The sequence below is a fragment of the Phyllostomus hastatus genome, unplaced genomic scaffold (genome assembly GCF_019186645.2).
Source record: "Phyllostomus hastatus isolate PE091 unplaced genomic scaffold, TTU_PhHast_1.1 phas_scaffold_1674, whole genome shotgun sequence".
Taxonomy (NCBI): Eukaryota; Metazoa; Chordata; class Mammalia; order Chiroptera; family Phyllostomidae; genus Phyllostomus; species Phyllostomus hastatus.
Genome location: NW_025334011.1, coordinates 24,607,725 through 24,633,467, shown reverse-complemented (window position 1 = coordinate 24,633,467; position 25,743 = coordinate 24,607,725). Strand labels below are relative to the sequence as shown.

The window sequence follows — 25,743 nt, the reverse complement described above, 5'->3', positions numbered from 1 at the left end:
ATTAGTTGATGTCTTTGCAGATTCTAAATTGCTGGATTTTTCTGCTGTTTAGGAAACTGTCATTCTGGCTCTACCACATGCTAGCATTGTAATTTTGGCCAAGTTACTTAAGTGCTCTAAACCTCAGTTTCCTTGCCTATTAAATGAAGATAATAATTGTATGTTTTGAAATAAGATTGTTCTTATGAATTAAATGAGATAATGCATATAAAGTTGATCACACATTTCCTGAACATATATATCATTATAATAATAATCCTTCTCTACCACTACTTTCTCCTAGTTCTTTTTAAAAATTAATTTATTTTTATTATATTTTTTCCATTACCACTTAGCCCTCTTATATGCCCCCCCACCACAATCACCTCACTGTTGTCCACATCCATGAGTCCCTTTTCCTTTTTGCTTAGTCCCTCTCCACCACATTCCCCTGAACATGCGTTAGCTATCATCCTGCTCTCCATCTATGACTCTGTCTATATTTTGCTTGTTAATTCAATTTGTTCATTAAATTTCACATACAAGTGAAATCATATGGTATTTCTGTTTCTCTGATTGGCTTATTTAACTTAGCATAATGTTCTCTAGGTCCATCCATACTATTGTAAAGGGTAAAATTTTCTTCTTTTTTGCGGCCAAATAGTATTCCATTGTGTAAATGTGCCATAGTTGTTTTGTCCACTCATCTACTGATGGACACTTGGGCTGCTTACATATCTTGGCAATTGTAAATAACTCTGCAGTAAACATAGGGGACTTATTTCTTTCAAATTAGTGTTTTGGGTTCCTTCAGATATATGTCCAGAATTTGGATTGTTGGGTCAAAAGGCAGATCCATTTTTAATTTTTTGAGGTATCTCTATACTGCTTTCCACAGTGGCTGCAGCAATATGCAGCCTGCATTCTGATCAACAGTGCAAAAGAGTTCCCCTTTTTCCACATCCTTGCCAGCATGTTGTTTGTTGATTTACTGGTAATAGCCATTGTGACAGGTGTGAGATGGTACCTCGTTGTGGTTTTAATTTGCATTTCTCTGATTAGTGATGCTGAATGTCTTTTGATATGTCTGTTGGACATCTTTATGTTCTCTGTGTAGAAGTGTCTATTCAGGTCCTTTGCCCATATTTTAATAGGGTTGTTTGTTTTTCTCATTTTGTAGGTTTTTTATAGATTTTGGATATTAACCCCTTATCAGATATATGGGCTAATAGGTTCTACCATTCTGTGGGTTGTCTTTTTATTTTGTTTTTGTTTTCCTTTGCTGTGCAAAAACTTTTTAGTGTGATGTAGTCCCATTTGTTTATTTCTTTTGTTTTCCTTGCCTGGAGAGAGATATCTGATAAAATATTGCTACGAGCTATGTCCGAGATTTTGCTGCCTATGTTTTCTTCTAGGATTTTTATGGTTTTGGGTCTTAATGTTTAATCTCTACTCCATTTGAATTTTTCTTGTGTATGGTGTAAGAAGGTTGTCTAGTTTCCTTTTTCTGCACATATCTGTTTAATTTTCCCAACACCATTTATTGAATAAACTACCTTTAGCCCATTGTATGTGCTTGTTTCCTCTGTTGAATATTAATTGGCTATAAAGGTATGGGTTTATTTCTGGGCTCTCTATTCTGTTCCATTGATCTATGTGTCTGTTTTTAGGCCAGTACCATGCTGTTTTTATTACTGTGGCTTTATGGTATAGTTTGATATCATGTAGCATGATTCCTCCAACTTTATTCTTTCTCAGGATCATTGTTGCTATGTGGGGCCTTTTATGGTTCCATATAAATTTTTGAAATATTCTAGTTCTGTGAAATATGTTGTTGGAATTTTGTTAGAAATTGGATGAATCTGTAGATTGCTTTGGGTAGTATGGACATTTTAACGATGTTAATTCTTCCTATCCATGAACATGGTTTGTGCTTCCACTTACTTGTATCTTCTCCGGTATCTTTCTTTTAGTGTCTGATAATTTGCCTAGTACAGGTCTTTTACATCCTTGGTTAGGTTTATTCCTAGGTATTTCATTCTTTTTCAAGGACTTGTAAATGGAATTATTTTCTTTATTTTCCTTTCTGTGAGTTCATTATTGGCATACAAAAATGTAGCTGATTTCTGTATATTGTATCCTGCTACTTTGCTGAATTCATCTATCAATTCTAGTAGTTTCTTGGTGGGATCTTTGGGATTCTCTATGTACAATATTATGTCATCTGCAAATAAAGACAGTTTTACTTCTTCCTTTCCAATTTGGATGCCTTTTATTTCTTGTCTGATTGCTGTGACTGGGACTTACAGTACTGTTTTCAGTAAGAGAGGTGAAAGCAGGCATCCCTGTCTTGGTCCCCATCTTAAAGGGAACACTTGTAGTTTTTGCCCTTTGAGTATGATGGTGGCAGTTGGTTTGTCACATATGGCCTTTGCTATGTTTAGGTACGTTCTCCCTAGACCCACTTTGCTGAAAGTTTTTTATCATAACTGGGTGTTGGATTTTATCAAATGGTTTTTCTGCATCTATTGATGTGATCATGTGGGTTTTCCCCTTCGTTTTGTTTATGCGGTGCATCTCATTTACTGATTTGTGAATGTTGCACCAACCTTACATTCTGAGAAGATATTCCACTTGCTTGTGGTGTATGATCTTTTTGATGTATTGCTATACTTGGTTTCCTAATATTTTGTTGAGGATTTTAGCATCTATGTTCATCAGGGATATTGGCCTATAATTTTCTTTCTTTGTAGTGTCTTTATTTAGTTTTGGAATTAGGATAATGCTAGCCTGATCTTGGGAGCTTTCCCTCCTCTTGAAATTTTTGAAATAGTTTGAGAAGGATACATGTTAGTTCTTTTTGGAATGTTTGGTAAAATTCACCTGTGAGGCCATCTCATCTAGGGTGTTTATTTTGTTGTGAGTTTGTTTTTAATTACTGCTTCAATTTCACTAGGTGTCATCTATGTAGAGACTCTGATTTTTCTGATTTAGTTTTGGAGGATTGTGTGTTTCTAGGAATTTATCTATTTCATCCAGGTTGTCCAATTTGTTGGCATGTAGTTGTTCATAATATTTTCTTACAATCCTTTGTATTTCTTTGGTGTTAGTTATTTTTCCTCTTTCATTTATGATTTTACTTATTTGGGTCCTCTCTCTTTTTTTCTTGTTGAGTCTGGGTAAAAGTTTGTCAGTCTTGTTTATCTTTTTAAAAAACCAGCTCTGGGATTCATTGATCTTTTGTATCATTTTTTAGACTCTATTTTATTTCTGTTCTGATGTTAATTATTTCCTTCTGTTCACTTTGGGCTTTGTTTGTTGTTCTTTTTCAAATTACCCTTAAGTGTAAAGTTATATTGTTTAATTGAGCTTTTTCTTTTCTTTTCTTTTTTTTGACATAGCCCTATAATGCTATGAATATCCCTCTTAGGATTGCCTTTCCTGTGTCTCACTGACTTTGGATTGTTGTGTTCTTATTTTCATTTGTTTTAAGGTATCTTTTGTTTCCTTCCTTGATCTCTTTGTTGACCCATTCATTGTTTAATAACATGTTACTAAGTTTCCATGTCTTTGTGTATTTTTCAGTGTTCTTGTGAACAATTTCTAGTTTCATAACATTATTGTCAGAGAAGATGCTTGATACGATTTCAGTCTTGAATTTGTTGAGACTTCGTGTGTCTTAACATGTGGTCTATCTTAGAAAATGTTCCATATGTATTTGAAAAGTATATATATTTCCTGTTGCTTTGGGGTGAAACACTCTGAAGATATCAGTTAAATCCTTGTATGTGTTGTAGTATGTTGTTAAATCCTTGTTGATTTTCTACCTAGAAGATCTATCAGTTGAAGTCAGTGGGGTGTTTAAAATGATATAGTGTGTTGTTAGATCCTTGTTGATTTTGTGCCTGGAAGATCTATCAGTTGAAGTCAATGAGGTGTCTAAAATCCCTGCTTGTTCTCCATTATGTGCATCAAGATTTGCTTTACATATTTAGGTGCTCCTGTGTTGGGTGCAGAAATGTTTACTAGAGTTGTTTTCTTGTTCCCTTTATCAGTATGTAGTGTTGTCCTTTGTCTCTTACTATAGCCTTGGTTTTAAACTCTATTCTGTTGAATAAAAGTATTGTTACTCCAGCTTTTTCTTCTTTCCATTTGCATGAAATGTCTTTTTCCTTTTACTTTTAGTTTGTGTGTATCTTTCAGTCTGAGGTGGGTCTCTTGGAGACAACATTTATATGAGTCTTATTTTCTTATGCATTTAGCTACCTTATGTCTTTTGGTTGGAGCATTTAAGCCATTTACATTTAAGGTGATTTTTGATAGACACATATTTAGTGCCATTTTATCGTTAGACTTCTTTTTTTTTTTACATTCTTTCTCTTCCTTCATAAAGGAAGCCCTTTAACATTTGTTGCAGTACTGGTTTGGTATTAACAAACTCTTTTTACTTTTTCTTGTTTGCAAAGCTCCTTATTTCTCCTTCAATTTTAAAGATATCTTTGTTGTGTAAAGTAGCCTTGGTTATAGGTCCTTGCTTTTCATCACCTTGAATATTTCATGCCATTCCCTCTGGCCTGAACTGTTTCTGTTGAGAAATCAGATGATGGTGTAATTGGTGCTACCTGTTTTTCTCTTGCAGCTTTTAGGAATTCTCCTTGTTTTTAAGCCTTGTCATTTTAATCATGATGTGTCTTGGTATAGGCCTCTTTGTGTCCAACTTGTTTGGTAACAAGGTAACTTGGTAACAAGGTAACAAGGTAACTTTGGTAACTCTCTGAGCTACCTGGATTTGTGTGTCTTTTTCCTTCACCAGATTTGGGAAGATTTTGGACGTTATTTCTTCAAATAAGTGTTTGATCCCTTGCTCACTCTCTTCTCCTTATAGTATTCCCGTGATGTGGATGTTGTTACACTTCATGTTGTCACAAAAGTTACTTAAGATCTCCTCATGTAAAAAATTTGCTTTTCTTCTTGCTGCTCTGCCTGAGTGTTTTTTTTTTCTCCTACCTTGTCTTCCAAATCACTGCCAAGATCCTCTCCTTCATCTAACCTACTGTTTATTCCTTCCAGTGTATTATTTATTTAAGATATTTTATTCTTTATTTCTGACTGGTCCTTTTTTATGGTTTCTATGTCTTTTTTTAAAGATTTTATTTATTTATTTTTAGAGGGGGAAGGGAGGGGGGAGAAAGAGAGAGAGAGAGGGAGGGAGGGAGAGAGGGAGAGAGGGAGAGAGAGAGAGAGAAACATCAACATGCGGTTGCTGGGGGTCATGGCCTGCAACCCAGGCATGTGCCCTGACTGGGAATCGAACCTGCGACACTTTGGTTCACAGCTCGCTCTCAATCCACTGAGCTATGCCAGCCAGGGCTCCGTTTCTATGTCTTTTTTTCATGCTATTGAGTATCCTTATAATCATTACTCTAAACACTCTATCTGAAAAATTGATTGCCTCAATATTCTCTAGTTGTTCTTCTGTTGAATTCTCTTATTCTTTTATTTGGGTCCTGATTCTTTGTATGCCAGTTTGGGCTGTCTCTTTATATTTGTTTCTATGTATTAGGTAGATCTACAAGACTGGTGCAGACCTAAGTTGAACTCTGCCTGTGCCTTACTCTAAGCAAGCTGTTGGAGCATTCTGCAATCCACAGCTTGTGGCTCCCTCTGCTGGGCCCAGGTTTGTGCATAATGGACCAGGTTGCGCAACAAGGCTGGCTTTAATGGCACCATGCCTGGGGATCTGCTTCGGCCTGCAGGCTTTCTGTAACATTCACCAGTGAATGTCTGCCAGCTGTACTCCTCCACAGCAGGGCTTAAGCACCACAGAGTGATGCCACTTGGGGGTATTGCTCTGCCTGAGCAAAATGACTTTAGCAGTATGGGGACTGACTCAGCATAGGGATTATGGTGGCTCTTCCTTCAGTTCCCTCCCCAGAGCCAGCAGCCCCAGACTCTCCTCATGTGTCTCTAGTCAACTCTGCCTTTCCTCTGCCAGAGCCCAGGGTAAGTGTCTACAAATGGAATTTTGTGCATTTGTCCTGTAAGAGTCTCTCTGTATCTCCTGCTGTCTCTCCTTGGTGGACAGAAACTCTGCTATTTTTCACTGCCGTATGTTATTTGGTTTCCTGTCTCAGTTCTGGTGCTGGAGCTGGGGAGCCCAATTTAGTGTTTAGACCCCACACTCCTCATGGGGAACCCCCTGGCTCCCGAAATATCATTTCAGCACTTCCGCTGCAATCCCTAGGAGCCCAGCCAGCTCTCTTGTGCCGCCTCTGAACTCCCACCAGTCACGTTGTGGTGAAGTGACTTCCTTTGTCTGTCTGTAGTTAGAAGACTTCTCTCCAGCTAGTGTTCAGTTGGTTATTCAGAATGATTTTTCTGTAATTTACTTATAATTCCAGTTTGGTCCTAGGAGGACTTTAGTTTAGCTTCCACTTATTCTTCTGCCATTTTGGGTCCAAATTTCTCCTAATTCTTACTTATGACTACCATTCTCAGTATCCTTTGCTGTTTTTTCCAGCTGGGTACCTGTTGGTGTTCTCCAGACTTTCTTCCTTCACCTACCTTTTTTACAGAATACGTTTTACCTGGGGCTCAGTTAACAGCTATTTCCCAGTAATCTCCAATACATATCTCTTGTCTAAACCCCTCTTCTGGTGCTTAGTCTCATGTACTTCTAGCTAAATATGTTCATAAACTCAATTCTCCCTAAAAAATGTCTTTATCCTTCTCTTATATCCACTTCTATATTCTCCCTATAAATTTGCAATATATTTTATCTGATAACTAAGAGAAATACCTCTATTTTTCATCCCTCTGACAATTAGGGTCAGTCATTTGGTGACCAGTGGTCACCAAATTCTATTGATACTATCTTCTAAAACACCTCCTCAAAATCTAAGGTCTCCTCTTCATACTTAGTGCTGTTGCCTTTCATTTTCCATAGCTTGAATTATGAGGAAGTTTTTTAACCAGGTGTCCCCATCTCTGCCTTTTCTCTAGCTCCATCGTGTTGTCACAATCTGATTTTATTTGTCCTCTGCTTAAGAATCTCACCTGAGAAATAAAGCTAATTAGCAAAACTATTAGACACATACAGCAGTCAAATAAATTATAGTATTCTAGTTTAACAACAGATTTGCTCATTTGACTGACAGAGTAGTAAAGCTAATAGAAATGAGAAATCATTCATATGTACTGTGATTGAAATTTGGAGAAGGAATTTGGCAATATGTTTCAAGATCCTTAAAGGCATTCATACATTGGACAACTTGGGGAATCTGTCCTGACAATCATATATACCTCCAAAGCTTTATTGACATCATGAATTGTAATGGGGGAGTGGGAAGGAAAATAATCTAAAAGCCCAACAATGGGTTTAGAAAATGATACAGAGCTTTTGAAAGTGCTGTTTACCAAAGAGTTTTCATATGATAGAGGAAGTACTTTTAGGAAAAAGAAAACTATAAAATTTTACACATAATAAACCTATGGTTGTGTTAAAATGTCTAAAGAAATGAATTATATATTAACATGTTAGCAGTGACTGTCTTTGAACAGTGAGAAATAGTTTTTTCTTTTCTAGTTGTCTGTGTTTTCCAAATTTTCAGCAGAGTCTACCTTTTTGATAATGGAAGGGATGACTTTTATATAAAGTTAAGCAAATCACCCTCAATGATTGACATTTTAAAAATTAGTGTTCTTTTAGCTTTTTCAATGAGCCTCTCAGTATAGTAACTAACTACATATCCCAATATAGGCATATTTATTTATAAATTATATGCCTTTGCAATTGTACCAGATATTTTATGCACATTATAAAACACAGAAAAGTAAGTTGAAAAGCATGATGTAAGAACGAAAACATAATAGAAGTATAGATGTTGCAAGATTTCTTTTTTCCACACCCCAGTAGATGAGAAGAGTCTTTTCCACCTGACTTTGGAGATCAGTGGTCCATAGGATAAAAAAGTTTTTTTGAAGGAAAATTTGTTTATAGACTAAGTGTTTAGCCTATAGTAGACTTCATGAAAAATTATTTGAATAATTAAAAGAATAAAGTTTATGTAAAACAAAATGGGCAAATTATGGAGGGCAGAAAGTATAATGTCTACTTAGATGATGTTTGGAGGTGGGAGGGTTCTTTCTATAGGGGAATAATAAATGATAAGCCTCAGAAATTTTTACTTGTTATATGTTGACATATCTGAAGAGTTTTTAATGTATGTTAAATAATGCGGAGTTAATAATGCATATGAGTTTAGTTATTCAATTTCAGTTTCAGCTGTCATTAATAAATGAGCTGTAAGCACCATTTTTGGTAAAAGATGATTGATTATATAAGTAAAATCTTATGAGACATTATTGAACTAAAACATATATAAAAATTATATGTTGTGCCCTGGCTAGTGTGGCTCAGTGGATTGAGCATGAGCCTGCAAACCCAGAGGGTCACCAGTTCAATTCCCAGTTAGGGCACATGCGTGGGTTGCAGGCAGGGTCCCCAGTTTGGGGCGTGTGAGAGGCAACTACACATTGATGTTTCTCTCCCTCTCTTTCTCCCTCCCTTCCCCCTCTCTAAAACTAAGTAAGTAAAATTTTAAAAAATTACGCATTGTTAATTCATTTGTATTTACTTTTGCAGAAGTGTTTTGACAAACCTTTTTGATCAAAAGGAGTCAACAAATGAGACTGGAAAATATTGAATGAGGAGAATAAATTAATCTTCTTTTAATAAGTTACAGTCTTTTGAAAAGCCTTCTTTTATCTGAAAATGAGGCAATGAAATAATTGATTTCTAATACTTCATTTAAAAATTCTATAATTTTGTCATGTTAGTTCGATTATACCCCCTTATCCACAATGTTTAAGAGTAATTGTGGATAATATACTATGTTACATGTTTTGAAAGCTGTAATGCACAGTAATACTTAATTAAAATTGTATGGTACGCCATAACAGTTGTTAAGAGGTTATGTATCCAGAATCACCCAAGAAGATTTTTTAAAAGCATGTATACATATTTCCCAGCTCTACTCCCCCTAAATATTCAGCTTCAGTATATCGTTTTTGCGGTACTTCCTTATATGTTCTTTGTTTCTACATTACTTCAACTCTAAAGTAAATAAGATAACAAAAAATGAGGTGATTTAGAAGATAAAAAATATATAAAGTAGAAAGAAGATGTAAATTTCAGTAATATTTTAGTATATTTTCTTTACCTTTATTCCTCTGTAGTTTATATTGTATGTACAATTTTTCATTCCTTATTTCTTATGTAGAAGCATTTTACAGTGTCATTTGAAACACTCATTAAACATCATTTTAAAGGTTATGTAATCTTTTGCTCTGTGCATTACTTGCTGAGTATCAAGTGAAGTGTAGTTATCATTACCACCACAATCATCATCATCTTTATCTTTATCCTTAATTTACCAGATGAGCCAACAGGTTCACAGAATTTACATGAATTGTCCAAATACATATACCCTCAAAAAATTGCACAGAATGACCATAAGGGCTTGGGTGTCCTAACCATGGATCTTTTGTTCTTTCGTCACTACAATATATATGGAAACATTAAGCATTTTCATTTATTTGTTTACTCATGTATTAGTGATACAAGTATACAAAGATAGAGTAAATTAATAGTAGCTAATACTTACTGGACTCTCCTGGTCTAGGTAGTTATGGTTTGGTACATGTGCTTTACATGTACCAGTTTACTTTAAGACTCAGCACCCCTACAAAGGATGTTACTTTTATTCCATTACACAGATGAAGAAATAGAGGCATAGAGTCTAAGTAACAGCTAGTAAAATGATAGAACTGGGATTTAAACCCAGCTAATGTGATCCAGGATCCACATTCTTAATCTATCCTAACAGTTCACAAACTAAGAAAAATTAATGAGAAGGTTTTTTATATGCATTGCTTACCAGACATATTTGTGAAAAGATCTTTATAAAGATTGTACTTTAAGTTGTAAGGCTAAAACAGTCGAGTTTATTTAATATAATTTTTTAATACTAGAAACTAAAATCTAGTTAATTCTATTTTTTCTATTCATCTCTAGTTCCAAAGTTATTTTGAATGCCTAAATGATGTGATTAAAATAAAGTTCTGTAAGTTGAATTTTTGTGATTTTTATTTTTATTTGATGCAGTTTTATTGGAGTTTTAGATTAAATACAGTTATGGTAAGCTCCAATTTTTTTTTAAATGAGCAAATGGTTTTGTTTAAAAATTATCACTGAAGATCTGAAAAGTCTAAAAACCTACCTCTACATGCTATAGAATCTAGGTTCTTAACAATGAAGAGGATAGCTCTGATTGGTGTGGCTCAGTGGGTTGCATGTCATCCCCCAAATCTAAAGGTCACTGGTTCGATTCCTGGTCAGGGCACGTGCCTGGGTTGCAGGCCACGTCCCCAGTTGGGGGTGTGTGAGAAGCAACCACACATTGACGTTTCTCTCCCTCTCTTTCTCCCTCCCTTCCCCTCTCTAAAAATAAGAAAATCTTAAAAAAAAAATGAAGGTGATACATTTCATTTAAGTGTTAGCCGTCTGAGTATGTAGAAGTTTAGAGTTTATAATAAATGATTATCTTTAATTGTCTAGCCACTGGCCAGGTTAGGAAAGCACACACTAGTGTAGTGGAATTCTCAATAACAGAAGACTGGGATTTCAGTACTGATTCTTGGTCAAGTCATTTGATAGGTTTGTATTCTTTTGTTTTTGTCTTAACTATTAAATCAGAATTGTAACAGCTATTGTTCCTTTTAGAATGTTATTATGTGGAACAAATAAAACAAGATAGTATTCTGAAAAAGCAAGGAACAACAAACTAGTTGAAGGCACCACCATATTATTGTTTTTTTATTCAAATAAAAATTTCAGGGCTGAGGTTTGGTTTTCTGATGAAAATGTAATGCTATGGTTGAATCTAATTACAATTATCTTTAGGTGTCTGGTCACATTGTACTGTTGTGATAGGATTTTGTTATATTCAGCAGTTCTTGAAATATATGCCTACGTAGGGGGTTATATTTGTAAAAGATTTGAACTTTGGTATATAACTGTGACTAGTGTTAAAAAAGGATAATTATATGAGAAATTTCATTATAAAGAATTTATAATAATAAAGCAATAAATTGTCACTGTGATACCCTAACTGAGCCTTAATATTTTTGCTTAAGTGAGCATTTAACATTCATTATTTTTAATATATTTTATTGATGATGCTATTACAGTTGTCCCATTTTATTCCCCTTTATTCCCCTCTGCCCTGCCCCTCCCCCACCAGCATTTCCCCACCTTAGTTCATGTACATGGGTCATACATATAAGTTTTTTGGCTCCTCCATTTTGCATACTATTCTTAACTTCCCCTGGTGTATTTTGTACCTACCGTTTATGCTTCTTATTCCCTGTACCTTTTCTCCCATTCTTCTCTCTCCCCCTCCCTGCAGATAACCCTCCATGTGATCTCCAATTCTGTGATTTTGTTCCTGTTCTAGTTGGTTCCTTAGTTTGTTTTTGTTTTTGCCTTTTTTAGGGTCAATTGTTAATAGTTGTGAGTTAGTTGTCATTTTACTGTTCATAGTTTTGATCATCTTTTTCTTAGATAAGTCCCTTTAACATTTTCTATAATAAGGGCTTGGTGATGATGAACTCCTTGAACTTGATCTTATCAGGGAAGCAATTTATCTGCTCTTCGATTCTAAATGAAAGCTTTGCTGTATAGAGCAATCTTGGATGTAGGGCCTTGCTTTTCATGACTTTGAATACTTCTTTCCATTCTCTTCTTGCCGGTAAGGTTCTTTTGAGAAATCAGCTAGTAGTCTTATGAGCACTCCTTTGTAGGTAACTATCTCCTTTTCTCTTGCTGCTTTTAGAATTCTCTCCTTATCTTGAATCTTGGGTAATGTAATTTGATGTGCCTTAGTGTGTGCTTCCTTGGGTCCATCTTCTTTGGGACTCTGAGCTTCCTGGACTTCCTGGAAGTCTATTTCCTTTGCCAGATTGGGGAAATTCTCCTTCATTATTTTTTCAAATAAGTTTTCCATTCCTTGTTCTTCCTCTTCTTCTGGCATTCCTATGATTCAGATATTGGAATGTTTAAAGTTGTCCTGGAGGTTCCTAAGCCTCCTGACTTTTTTGAATTTTTGTTTCTTCATTCTGTTCTGTTTAAATGTTTATTTCTTCCTTCTGGTCCAAACTGTTGATTTGAATCCCAATTTCCTTCCCTTCACTGTTGGTTCCCTGTACATTTTTCTTCATTTCACTCTTCATAGCCTTTACTTCTTCCTGTTTTGTGAACCATACTCAACCATTTCGGTGAGCATCCTGAGTACCAGTGTTTTGAACTCTCCATCTCATGGGTTGGTTATCCTTTCATCACTTAATTTTATTTTTGGAGCTTTGATCTGTTCTTTCTTTTGGGCCATATTTTTTTGTCTTGGAGCTCCTTTTATGTAGTAAGGGGTGGAGTGTTAGTTATTTGCTAGGGTGGGGCAATCCACATTGCTGCCTTGAGATGCTGTATGTCGGGGAGGGGTCCAGGAGGGAACAGTGCCACTTGCTCAGCTCTTGGCTGGCCTTCAGTCACTTCCCCCACTAGACACAAACAAATTGGGCCCTTCCATTGCTGATTCCTGGGTGGGTGGGTCTGTGTACATTCTAGCACCCTGAGGGTCTCTCCAATGAACTCTGTGAGGCTGGGAGTTTCTCCTGCACCCTCAACCCCTGCAGGTGTTTTCAGCCAGAGGTTTTGAGGCTCTATTTCCCGGTTCTGGAAACCTGGGTTGCGAGGTCTGTCTTGCCCCCCAGTTGTTCCTCCCAGTTTATCTGCACACAAATGTGGGACTGTTTGTTCTGTAGCCATTGTCTTGCTACATGTCCTCTCCACCCCAGCTGCCTGTCTCCATCCCTCCTACTGATCTGGATGAATGTTTCTTCTTTAACTTTTTTGATTGTCAGACTTCCATACAGTTTGATTTTCTGGCAGTTCTGTTTATTTTTTGTTTTTAAATCTGTTGTTTTCCTTCTTTTGGTTGTTCAAGGAGGCAAAGTGTATCTACTGATGCCTCCGTCTTGGCCTGAAGTCACATTCATTATTTTAAAGCAGTATCTCCTAAAGTGTGTTTCTTACAATATTAATGTAGTGGGATGTTAACTAGTCATTGTTAACATTTCAAAAGGGTTTTTATGTTGCCAAATAAATGTGAGAAATATTTTAAGTCAAATAGGTTTCTTATTTTGAAGTCCTCTTTAAGTCTGATAAAAAGCATTATTTCCCCAAATTATTTGACCCTGGAACTGTTTTGCAAAGCACTTTGTAGCACTGAAGCAGAGAGCTCATTTTGCCTTAACATAAAGTTATTTGTATACAGCAGAAATTATCCTGATATTTATTTAAATTATTTGGAGTGAATTCAATCTTAATAAAATAACAGTTCTTATCACAGAGATTTAAAAATATTAATTATCTAAGCAATGTTTCTTTTAATTTGTAGGTACGAAAAAAAGACCAGATCAACATTGAAACAAAGAACAAAACTGTTCGTTTTATTGGAGAACTAACTAAGTTTAAGATGTTCACAAAAAATGATACACTACATTGTTTAAAGGTTAGTGCTGAATTATTTGAAATTTTTAATAGATAGGTTTAAAGTTTTGTAAAAGTTATAAATGTAAGAAAAAATGAAATAAATAAATACTGGATTAATCCAAAGAAAGGCAAGAAGGAAGTAAAAAGGAATATTTAATAGATGAGCAAAATAGACAACAAATAATAGGATGGCAGATAGAAAAATGCAACTGTAACAGTAATTGCATGAAATATAAAAAGACAAAATATATCAAGTAAAAGCCTTCAGACAATAAGAGTTGATTAAAACAACACTAATATATGTTGCCTATAAGAGACATGTCCTTAAATACGTATAAAGGTCAGGCTAAAGCAAAAAGATGGACGTAGTCTATGAAAGGACTGTTCAAAAGATACCTGACTGCATTATTATCAGACAGAGTAGGCTTTAAGGCATGAAGCTGTATTAGAAATAAAGAAGGTTAGTTGATAGTGATGAAGAGGTCATTTTAATGGGAAAGTGTTACTTCCTGAATCAGTATGCATCCAGTAATGTAGCTTCAAAATATATAAATCAAAAATCGACAAGGAAAAGAGAATTAAACAAATCCACAGTGGTATACTTGAAAACACCTTCCAATAGCTTAAAGAATGGTCAGACAGAATTAGGTAAGTATTGTATATATAGAATTGAATAACACAATTAACAGTATTGATCTAATTGGCACTATACCCAACTGAATTGAGTCTCTTGAAATATACACAGATCATTTATCAAAATCAACCTTAAAGAAAGTCTCAGCTAATTAGAGAAGATTGAAATTATTCAGATCAGGTCCACTTTGGAATTTAAACAAGAAATTGGTAACTCATTATATATGATAAAATTGATGCATTTGGAATTGGTCATTGCTAACAGTAATGTCTTTTATCAGATTGATTTCCTTGGGATATTACTAAGTATATTATACAAAATGGGTCCCATGGATTCAAATTCATTTGGAAAACCCTGAGTTAAATTAAACAAATTTCTTTAATGTATGAGTTATTAAGAGTATTAAAAATACTAACAGTCCTTATAAACATTAAAGGGATTAAGGTGCCTGAGTCTACTTGGAGCTTCTCAGAACACTACAGAGTACATATGGGGAAACTCTGAACACCATTGTAAGAGGGATTGTGAAAGCTTTCTCAATGCTGTAATTGAAAGGAATAATTTACCATATTAGTATATTTCTTGGGACTAATTATTAAAAATTATATAGGAAGGCTATACATTTCTTTGACAGAAATTCTATTTCTATAAATTGGTTTTCAGGAAATAACCATAAATATATGTACAGATTATGGGGATGTTTGTTATTGCTTGTTTATAATAGCAAGAAATTGTAAATAATTTGAATGTCCAGTAAATAAGAATCAATTAAGTTTTAGTATAGTTTATATTATACAGTACTACGTACCTTTTTAAATCATGCCATAGTATAGATAAGGACATGGAAAATCATGTTAGCCAAAAAAAACCCCAAAACACCGAGATATTAAATGTCATGTCTGAATCTAGTTTTGTTTATAAAATATATGCATAGAAAAAGATTGAGAGGATGAATGCTACTAAAGTGTTATGGTAATGTGTTGTGTTGTAAACTTCATATAATAATTTTTTTAGTCAGAATTTTAAAAGTAAATCTTATTTAAACAAAAAAAAATCATTTAGAAAATGTTAGCTGTGTATGTAATATGTTTATATATGTGGTGTTGATAGTAGTTTTCATATGTCTATCTAAAAACAAAGATATTAAATATATTGAGGTTTTTAGATAAAGTTTTTATGGTGAAACACAAAAGATAACCAGCAATGAAGATTGTTGAACCAAAGTAGATTACCTTTTGTTTTTTATACTGACATTTTTAAATTTACGTAGATTGGAAGTATACTTTTTTAAATTTTCTCTAGTGGAATTGAAGTATTATCTTTGTGATTTTTCATCATTATTATTATTACAGATGCTTCTATCAGACTTTTCCCATCACCATATTGAAATGGCATGTACCTTACTGGAAACATGTGGAAGGTTTCTTTTCAGATCTCCAGAATCTCACTTGAGGACCAGTGTACTTTTGGTAAGGGTTGGAGAATCCTAGCAAGAGCTTGAGTTTCTTGATTTACTTCAGGGGTTAAAAATATTGACCAGTGCCTGTTACCTTGCTCTGCCGTATAAATATAAACATTTCTTCCTCAACTAGAACATTTTGTACATAAGAGCTGCCATTCCTGGAGAGTTGTTGGAATTTTTCTCACTTGGTTGCCAGTGAGCGAACAATATTGTGAAACAGGATTAAGTTTAAACAAAAATAACTTTTGACAAATGATGCAAATGAGCAAATAGTCCTAGTACTATTATATTAGATTTGTGTGCCATAAGCACATAAATTATAAACTTAACATAATAATATTAAAATGTAAAATTAAAAAACATAAAATATAAGCCTAAAAAATTACCTGTGGAGAGAAGTTATTTCTTAAGTTACTTAGGATGCTGAAATGGCCATCTAGTTTATTAAACAATTAAGTTATTATGCTTATTGATAATATCCATGCGTTTTGCTGGGAGGCTTTGGTGGCGGGTAGTGGGAGTTGGTGTTAGTGTTCAAGAGAGCTGTGGTTTAGGAATCCCTGGCATACATTGTCATTTCACCACTGTTGCTGTTACACAAGTCTTGATTGTGTCATTTTCGCTAGATAATGTTATTTTAGAATCCAGTTATGAGCCTAAATACTTTGCTTGTGATACTTAAAAATAAAGAATCGTGAGGCTTTATTTCTCTTAAAAATATTAATGTGAAGGCTGTGAAATGCAGTTGATTTGCCAAAGTCTCTCTAGATTTATATCACATTAATTATATATAGTTATTCCAAGTTCAAATTTTTATTGTAACAAAGAAAATTCTTCCTACTCTTTGGCTCATTCTGGTAAGATTAAATGAGACATTGCATATAAAAATGTATTAGTTGAAACACATATAATGTTATTAACCAGTGCTACCCCAATGAATTTAATTTAAAAATATAGTAGAGATGCTAAGAAAGCTTAGTTTTTAATATTTACTTTTTATTTATAATGTTGAATCCTCAATACTTTACTTATTGTGGTAGTATGGATGAACCTCATTGCTGATAACCAAAGTCCTTCCTGCCTAACTGATTTTCTTGGCTCAGTGGACCGTTTTCCCTCTTACCGCAAAAGAAGCTAGTTGTCGTTATTGATTCTCTTGCTTTTAGGATAGGAGCCTTGTTTATTTACCATTTTGTGAATCCTGTGTGTCAGGCATGTTACTTCTGGTTAGGGGGAGGAGTATAAAAAATGAGGTGTAGTTGCCATCCTCCAAGTGGTTCAAATCTAGTGCTAATTGTAGTACAGTGTTAAGTGTTTTAATATAGTTATACTGAGAATATTATGGACTTATCAAGAGGGTACCTAAGCCAAACTTATGAATCAGGAAATACCTTCCCTAACAGCTTCATACTGCTCACTGAGTACCAATTCTTATGTCAGACCTTTGGTATATAAAGATGAAAAAGATAGTCCATGCTGTCATGGAATTGAATGAGTTAAAGGAGTAAATAGACGATTGGAATATATGGTGGTAAATGCAATATAATAATATGGGTAAGCATATAGGTATTATGGGTATAGATAAAAGAGGCACTTAATCTAGTCTTAATATGTTAGGATATTTTCCTAGAAAAGTGCTTTTTATTTTAGACACTAATTCGAGTTTTAAAGGTAGAAAAGAAAGACACATTTAGTCAAGCAGCTGCAGATATGACTGAAGAGTCAGGCAACAAACTAGATTTATAAAGAGCCCTGAGTACTTTACCAGCAGCTTCCCTCTGCGTACTTAAAACCCAAAGTTCTTACTATGTCTGCAGAGTCTGGTATTACCCTTCCCTCACTACTTCTTAAATCTCATCTCATGCAATTTCCTGAGGGTACTTCACTGGCCTTTTAGTTTTTGTAACATGTAACTCTCCTCAAAACCTCTGTTCTTGCTGTTGCTTCTGCTGTGAATGTTTTCCCCGTGGCTCTTCTCAACCTTTTGTCATGTCATCTTTCAGGTCATTTTCTTAGAGAGGCCGTTCCTAACCTGACCTGCCTAAAGTAGGCTCCTCATGACAACAGTCCATTTTAGTGCCTCAATATTTCCCTTCATACCACTGATCACAATTATTATTTAAAAGATTGTTAGTTTACTTATTGACTTGTTTATTCTGTCTTCCTGTGCCTGACTGTAAGGCTTTATGAAGGTAAGAAACATGTCTGATTGGTGAGTTACAGCACCTGGAATAATGTCTAGCACATAGTAAGTGCCAAGTAAAATGTTTGTTGTGTGACTGAATAAATTCAGTAATCTTAATACTTAATATGATACTGTTTCATGAATCAGGAGTGCTGTTTGAAGATCTTCAGCTACTTTGTTGTTCTCAACTGTCATCTATTGGGTAGAGGTCAAGGTTGTGCAAAACATGCTACAGTATACAGGAGAGCCTCTGTCCTCCTGTGGCAAAGAATTACTCAGTTCAAAATGTCAGGTTGAGAAAGCCTAAAGTAGATGATGATTGACTAGATCTGTGTTTTTTAGTCACCTCTGAGTTGGTGCTGAGGTCTGTGGACAAATATAAGACCTTGGGGGCTTTTAGCGTTCTTGTCTATAGACATATGTCAGAATTTTTTGGTACAGTATTGAATGGCACAGGCTCTGAGAATATATTTGCTCTCAGTTGTATGTGAAACAGGTAGAGCCAGAGTCACCCCTTTATTCATATTTTTGGTCCTTAATTTCAGTCACTCAAATATATGAACCATGTTATGCTTAGAGTTCATGTAGTTTGGCAGTTATACATTAATTTGTAGCAGAGTTCTCTGAGTATTTTATTGGACAAGGCCTAAGACCAAGCATTTATGAACTAATTTCTTCTAAACAAATGATCAGTGGTATAACAATGACTGTTGCTTGCACACTCCTAGAAATACCTAGTGATTGTTTTTTTCCTTTTCTAGTCCTTTATCCTGAAATCATATCATTAAGAACTTGAAGTTTTGTTAGGAATAAAGAAACCTTAGAATTAATGTATTTTGACTAAGGTAGACTTTTTATTTTAGGAACAAATGATGAGAAAGAAACAAGCGATGCATCTTGATGCAAGATATGTCACAATGGTGGAGAATGCGTACTACTACTGCAACCCACCACCAGCTGAGAAAACAGTGAAAAAGAAACGTCCTCCTCTCCAGGAATATGTCCGGAAACTTTTATACAAGGACCTCTCCAAGGTCACCACTGAGAAGGTATATATATATTTTTTTTAATTAAAAAAAAAAATCTACTGATTTTAGAGAGGGAGAGGGGGAGAGAGACATGCATGCACACACACACGGAGACATTGGTTTGTTGTGCCACTTACTTATGCATTTATTAGTTGATTCTTGTATGTACCCTGGCCTGGGATCGAAGCAACAACCTTGGCGTATCAGGGTGATACTCTGGCTAACCGGCCAGGATGAGAAGGTAAACCTTAATGGAATCTATTCCATAGTGGTCAACTTGAGATTTGTGATAGTTATATAATTCAATCAAATCAATTCTTTTTCATCCTAACGATAATAGTATTAAAAGCATTGCACTTTCCTTGTAGCCTATGCACAAAATTGTTTTAGGTTAGGGCATCTATTTCAATTTTTGTAGGTTAGTGCCCCACAAAACAGAGATAAGAAATGCAAGTATCTTGTATTATTCACATTTTATAAATGGAAAAAGTGAAGCAGAGCTGTTGAAGTCGAAGCACTGAAGTTTAGGGGATGAGGGATTCGATCCCAAGTTCCATTATGATTGACTCTATACAAGTCATCTAAGAAGGAATTCATACAATATTACATAATATATGAGACATGTTTTCCTTTTATGGTAATTTCTTTAATTAAAATGGTAATTCTTGTAAACCGAGTTTTGATGCTATATAATATATGTATTTGAAACTATGACTTTGTCTCCAGTATTCTGTAATGAATTTTTTACTTTAAATATTTTGATTCAGAACAGGAGATCTTAACCTTGAATGTGCTTTAGGAGGCCCATGACCCTGTGAAATTTCCTAATTTTGAATTCTGGGGCTATCTCTATTTTTCTGAAGACACTATAGCTTTTTTTAGATTCTCAACAGGGATCACGTAGCAGAAAATTTAAGAACCACTGATCTGTTATCTTAATTACTGTAGTTACCTGTTTGAAACTTCACTTTTAAGGAGGATATGTTGAACGAAACATTTCTTGGTTAATTCTACAAGTTAAATCAATACAGTATAGAACTTTTTCCTTTTTAGATAAAAAGTTCTGGACAGAGAAAACTCACAGGGAGGATAAAAGGCATGAAATAATACATGGATGGGGTAAAAGGTAATAGGGATGATACTGCAGCTTTGAAAATTAAAACCAGCTTTCAGAGAGTCAGAAAATTAGTTTAAAACAATAAGGATTTTGGCAGCTGTTGAGAGTTGACGAGAAATTTGGAAAACACAGAATGCTTATGCAGGTGAAAAGACATTAATATTGCTAGTGATGCCGACATGAGAACATACTTAGTGTTAAAAGATGGATTGTGGGTATAGAGATGAAAGGACTATTTCACAGTCTGCCAATAGTATCCATTTTCCTTCCAAATGAAAATGGAAAGAACTTGATTACAGGTAGAGCTCTGTTGATCATCTCATTACCAGTAGAGTTTTTGAAATAGTAATAGCCAACTTTTATGGGGTACTTAAAATGTGCCACTTTCCTACATAATTCACATGTTTTAACTCATCTAACCCTTACAACAATAATGAATTGTTTTTATCACCACCCCCCCTCCTTTTATGTGAGGAGACAGGACACTGTGTAATGTCAGTCTTAATGTTGTGTTCTCTGTCTTAAGTGATCTGTTAACCAATTCACCTTGGCTTTATTTATTTATTGGAAAACTCTGATATATAGAAAGTGTCTAAGATACTACGTACATCAAATGATACACAAAAGAAAACACTATTTTTGGTAAACTTTGAGTATTTCAGTGACCTTAGTATATGAGTACACACTGTTAACTTAATTAAAGACCTAGAAACTAGGAAATTTGGGGGCATTATGGAAAGATGCAGAGAAAATGTGAATATATTTTGCCAGTAATTAGAAAAATGTCATTTTTAATTTGTGAAGTGAAAAAGCTGATAGAGGATCTTTAAAGTATTTTTCATTTCAAAAAGTCCTTATTTGTATAATCATAGTAAAATAACTATATTATTGGGTATATTTGACTATTATGTGCTTACCTTAGTAGTTGAAACAAAATTCTCTTTGTTTAGGTTTTGAGACAGATGCGAAAGTTGCCCTGGCAGGACCAAGAAGTGAAAGACTATGTTATTTGTTGTATGATAAACATCTGGAATGTGAAATACAATAGTATTCATTGTGTGGCTAACCTCTTAGCCGGACTAGTGCTCTACCAAGAGGATGTTGGAATCCATGTTGTGGATGGAGTTTTAGAAGATATTCGATTAGGAATGGAGGTAATGAGGACCTTTTTTTAAGTTGTCAAATGGGAGTGTTTGAAGAATTTAAACAACTTTTAAACCCTATTATTGAAAAATAATATTTCAAAAACTTGTCTTTCCTCATATGATGTCATTTACCATTACCTCTTCAGAATTAGTGGTTTCTTAATAAACCTTGTTGTACTAGATTTCTTAGGCTTCTCTCAGGCTAATTCTGGGGTTTATTTTGCCTCTTTTTCTCCAGTCCAGTTAAGCTTATTTTGGAAGAGAATAGTACATTTTTAAAAATGTTTTTTCTTTTTTTAAGATTTTATTTATTTATTTTTTAGAGAAGGAAGGAAGGGAGATAGAGAGAGAGAAACATCAATGTGCGGTTGCTGAGGGTCATGGCCTGCAACCCAGGCATGTACCCTGAAGAGAATAGTACATTTTTACTATTTCTGGGTTACTGTTGGGACTCAAGTTATAGGACCCTATAAATTTATTAATTAGAAGAGCTTATAATTATTTGATAAGACGTTCTGTAAGTAGATCCTTCCTTGTGTAGGCTTGTTGTTTTCTTAATTCATGGATTATAGAGAAAATAAGTTATGTGGGGCTGATAAGGGAGAATTACATCTTATTTTATAGACTCAATTTATTTAATGGTAGCTTAATACTAAATTTAATATTTAACATGGTTTTTAATTAAAACATTGCATAGATAACCATTTAGAGAGAGAAAAAAGATACAATTGACCACCTTATTAGAAAAGAAGGAGAGGAACCATTATTTCTTCTGTTTAGCATTCTTTCAGTAATTGATACTGTCAAGTGAAGGAGGGGTATTTTACCTCTTTTCAAGCACATTACTGTTCTTTAATGCAATTTTTTTTTCTTTTAGGTTAATCAGCCTAAATTTAATCAGAGACGTATCAGCAGTGCCAAGTTCTTAGGGGAACTTTATAATTACCGAATGGTGGAATCAGCTGTTATTTTTAGAACTCTTTATTCTTTTACTTCATTTGGTGTTAACCCCGATGGCTCTCCAAGTTCACTGGACCCTCCTGAGCACCTTTTCAGAATTAGACTAGTGTGCACAATTTTGGACACCTGTGGCCAGTACTTTGACAGAGGTTCCAGTAAACGAAAACTTGATTGCTTCCTTGTATATTTTCAGGTATATAAGCTGAAATATGTAGTTTGGCATCAGTTAATACATTGCTTATGTTATAAAAGTATTCAAGCAGAAACACTGTAGCATTCATATATCATATATATGTTCATAATTAAACTAGATTGATTTATTCTTCCTGCAAGGATCCTTCAGAGATTTTAAAATTTTGGTGAATTTTATCATATAAACATTCTAACTGCATTGTAACTTTTATGTTTGATAATTTGGGTAATTATTTTGGTATACTTTATAAATTTGGTATAGTAATTTATGAGATATTTATACAGTAACTTGTGGACTAAATTACTTGTGACTTTTATATATACATTTTTCTCATATATGTTCTGGTTTTACATCTGAAATTCTTGTTTCTAAATTATTTTTTTTTTTTAAGGAAAAACTCTCGGAAAAATATGTTATTTTTTAACACAGGAAGAAATACTTATTTATTGGTAAACTCTTGGGTGTGCTTTCTGTATCTTGATTTTAGTTAATTATATAGACTTGTGATTTAGAGCAAGTATGTGTAAATTAAATTCAGATGCAAATACAGAGACATTTCTACAACTTCTATAAAGTTAGTTTTCCAAACGTTAACTTTGTCAGTTGGTTGTTTGGAACACAATCACTATTTCCCATAAAATACAATCTTATAAGTACTGGTTAGGGTGAACAACTCACTATTGAATTGTCCAGCTGTTACTGAAATAAAATACCAATAGTACCATTCAACTCTATATGATTCCTGTTGTTTAGTATTATTTTTATTCACCCAACCATGAAGAAAATAAATTTAAGACTTCAACAGGAGGTATCAGAAATACATCCACATAGCTGCTGGTGTTCTTAAATACTTTGGGGGAAGAGCAGTTCATTAACTTTCTCCTGCCATGGGGAGGGGAATTGCACACTTGAGAATCAGGTACCCTGTGTCTCAAAGGCCTGTCTTAGGTTGGAGACTGCCTGTGTTGAAACCAGAGTTTTGCTACAAAGTATAACTGTAATTGTCAGTCTCTAAAGTAGAATCTCTTTCAGAAGAGAATACTTATTTGAGAGAGAAAGAGCTACCCAAAAATATCCAAGAGCAGAAAGAGACATTTTCCACATTAACAAGCAGAAATGTACAGCAGGGATAAACCTGGGGGAATGGATGTAAGCAGTGAGGCCTGGGGATGAGGTCAGTGTGTTCTGCCTAGAATATAGAGTGAACAGTTAGGTATTGGGAGGCCAGGTAGAAAGGATCACCTGTAGTAGTGCTTCTAAACTTGAATACGCATATATATCACCTGGGGGTGGTGTAATGCAGACTGTGATTCATTTGGTCTAGGGTGGGGGCCTAAGATTCTGCATTTCTAACAAGCTCCAATTTGAGGTCCACACTTTTGAGTAGCAAGGACCTAAGACAAACTGGGGAGGAAGAGTGAAGCACCCAGAGGAATTCCTATTATATACAAGTAAATTCTTGGGTTGTGCTCTTTAGTTAAGGTCAACCTGTTAATTATAAGTATAAAACAGCATGAGGGAACCAGGATCGGAGGAGGGAAAATATCTAAACAGTGCTATATACACAGTAGGTGTTTAATAAGTGATTGTTGATTAATGATTTTTATATGTTAAAAAGTCCTATCTTTAGATACTTTAGTTAACCTTTTAAGAAATCAAAGCAGGTAGCATAGGGAAAATAATGAACGTTTATCAAAACTATGGCTTTGAATTTGGTTGTTTTTATAAAACTTAATATTTAAACCTATTTAGAAGTGGGATTTCTAACTTGTTTCATTACCTGAAAATTCATTTGGTATTTTATTCATAATTTTTTCTTGGCTTTCAAAAGATTTAGTTATAATAAAACAATATTTAGAGTCGAGTCACTAAATTGCTTAGAAACTGTATAGATGGTGGGAAATAATTAGAATTACAATCATTACTGTTGACCATTAATAAAAATGGTAGGTGTTTTGTACAACTTTTTAGCTTAATTATTATAATTTGGTGACACCACAATACAGGTAATTATTTAAAAATATTTTTGTTATTAATACAGCTAAATTTGTTTTTTATTATCAGCGTTATGTTTGGTGGAAGAAGAGTTTGGAGGTTTGGACAAAAGATCATCCATTTCCTATTGACATAGATTACATGATCAGTGATACACTAGAACTGCTAAGACCAAAGATCAAACTCTGTAATTCTCTGGAAGAATCCATCAGGCAGGTACACGACTTGGAACAAGAATTCTTAATAAAACTAGGTAAGAGAAAATGAAGGTGATATTTGGAAGATTGTTTTTAGAATTTGGTATATAATATCAGAATTTACTTTGTATACTTTCAATTTTGATTTTGTGTTACGTGATAGTATTGGGTAAGACCTGGGTGTCATACTTTTTGATTTCATTAATAATCCCAAATGGAGGTTAATAGTCATGTAAGACTTGAAGCCATTGATAGTGATGGATAAACACAATCCTTTTTGGCCTCTTAATTTTAGAATTTTTGGTTGCTAATATAAAATCTACTTTAAATTAGAACACCTCTTATAATACAGGATATAATTTCAACAAACATTATTTCCTAAGATATTGTAGGCTAGAAATTAAAAGAAGGGAAATAAATACCTGTTAGAAGTTTGGGACTATCCTATAAAATTTCAGACTCTCTTATTCACTGGGAGAGTTGTCTCTATTTCTAAGGTCCAGAGAAAATGAGAGAAACATGCTAAAGGAAGATTGGTCTATTTACTTTCCCAGTGTCCTTCTGAGATTGTTGTGCAGGAAGAGTTAGCTCTTGAGTAACTTCCACAAGGGAAGAGCTTGCTAACTCTGTCAGTGGAAACGACTGGAACATGGTGTAACGTTACTAATCAGGTTTTCTTGCAGATAGTTGTTAAGCATGTTTCATATTAGTCATTACAAAGTCAGGTTTTTTGTCTAATAAGCTAGTTTTATTTCCTTCTAGAACTTTGGACTTGTCATTAGATCTGTCATTAAGAGTTTCTTACTTTCACCAGCTACACTAAAGCATAACTTGACTATATTGCAGTATGTGAAGAACCGCTTTTCATGGTGAAGACATTTGTGATTTTTTCCCCTCTAAAACTATTTTTTTTGTATTACATCCAGCATATTAGTGGGATTTCTTTGTCCAAAGCCAAATCCTCTTTTGGAGAATATGATTGCTGTTATCTATCAGAGCATTAATTTTAAAGGTGCATATGACTATGCAACCATTAACTTTCCTTACTACTCAACCAATAAAGGCATATGTAATTCTTTTCATTGGCTTGATTGTCTACTTTGTTTTCTTTTTCAGATTTGTAGTTGTTTAAAATGATCATTTTAAGTAAAGTGCTTGTTTATCTCTTATTTATCTACTTATTTATTTCATTTACTTTACATGCTTTGGAGTAGTTGATTCCTAGCCTTGTTTCTCAAA

General features: G+C 34.3%; 1 protein-coding gene across 4 annotated transcripts in view; it reads left to right on the top strand.

Moving 5' to 3' along the window:
• UPF2 (UPF2 regulator of nonsense mediated mRNA decay) overlaps positions 1–25,743 on the top strand; it is a 113,217-nt gene that overhangs the window by 63,102 nt on the left and 24,372 nt on the right. For all 4 annotated transcript variants that reach the window (XM_045857974.1, XM_045857973.1, XM_045857979.1 and 1 more), the window contains exons 10-15: positions 13,494–13,607; positions 15,575–15,691; positions 18,733–18,918; positions 20,965–21,168; positions 22,037–22,312; positions 24,377–24,560. In XM_045857974.1, coding sequence (XP_045713930.1) covers positions 13,494–13,607; positions 15,575–15,691; positions 18,733–18,918; positions 20,965–21,168; positions 22,037–22,312; positions 24,377–24,560 — 1,081 coding nt within the window. The remainder of the gene's footprint in view (positions 1–13,493; positions 13,608–15,574; positions 15,692–18,732; positions 18,919–20,964; positions 21,169–22,036; positions 22,313–24,376; positions 24,561–25,743) is intronic.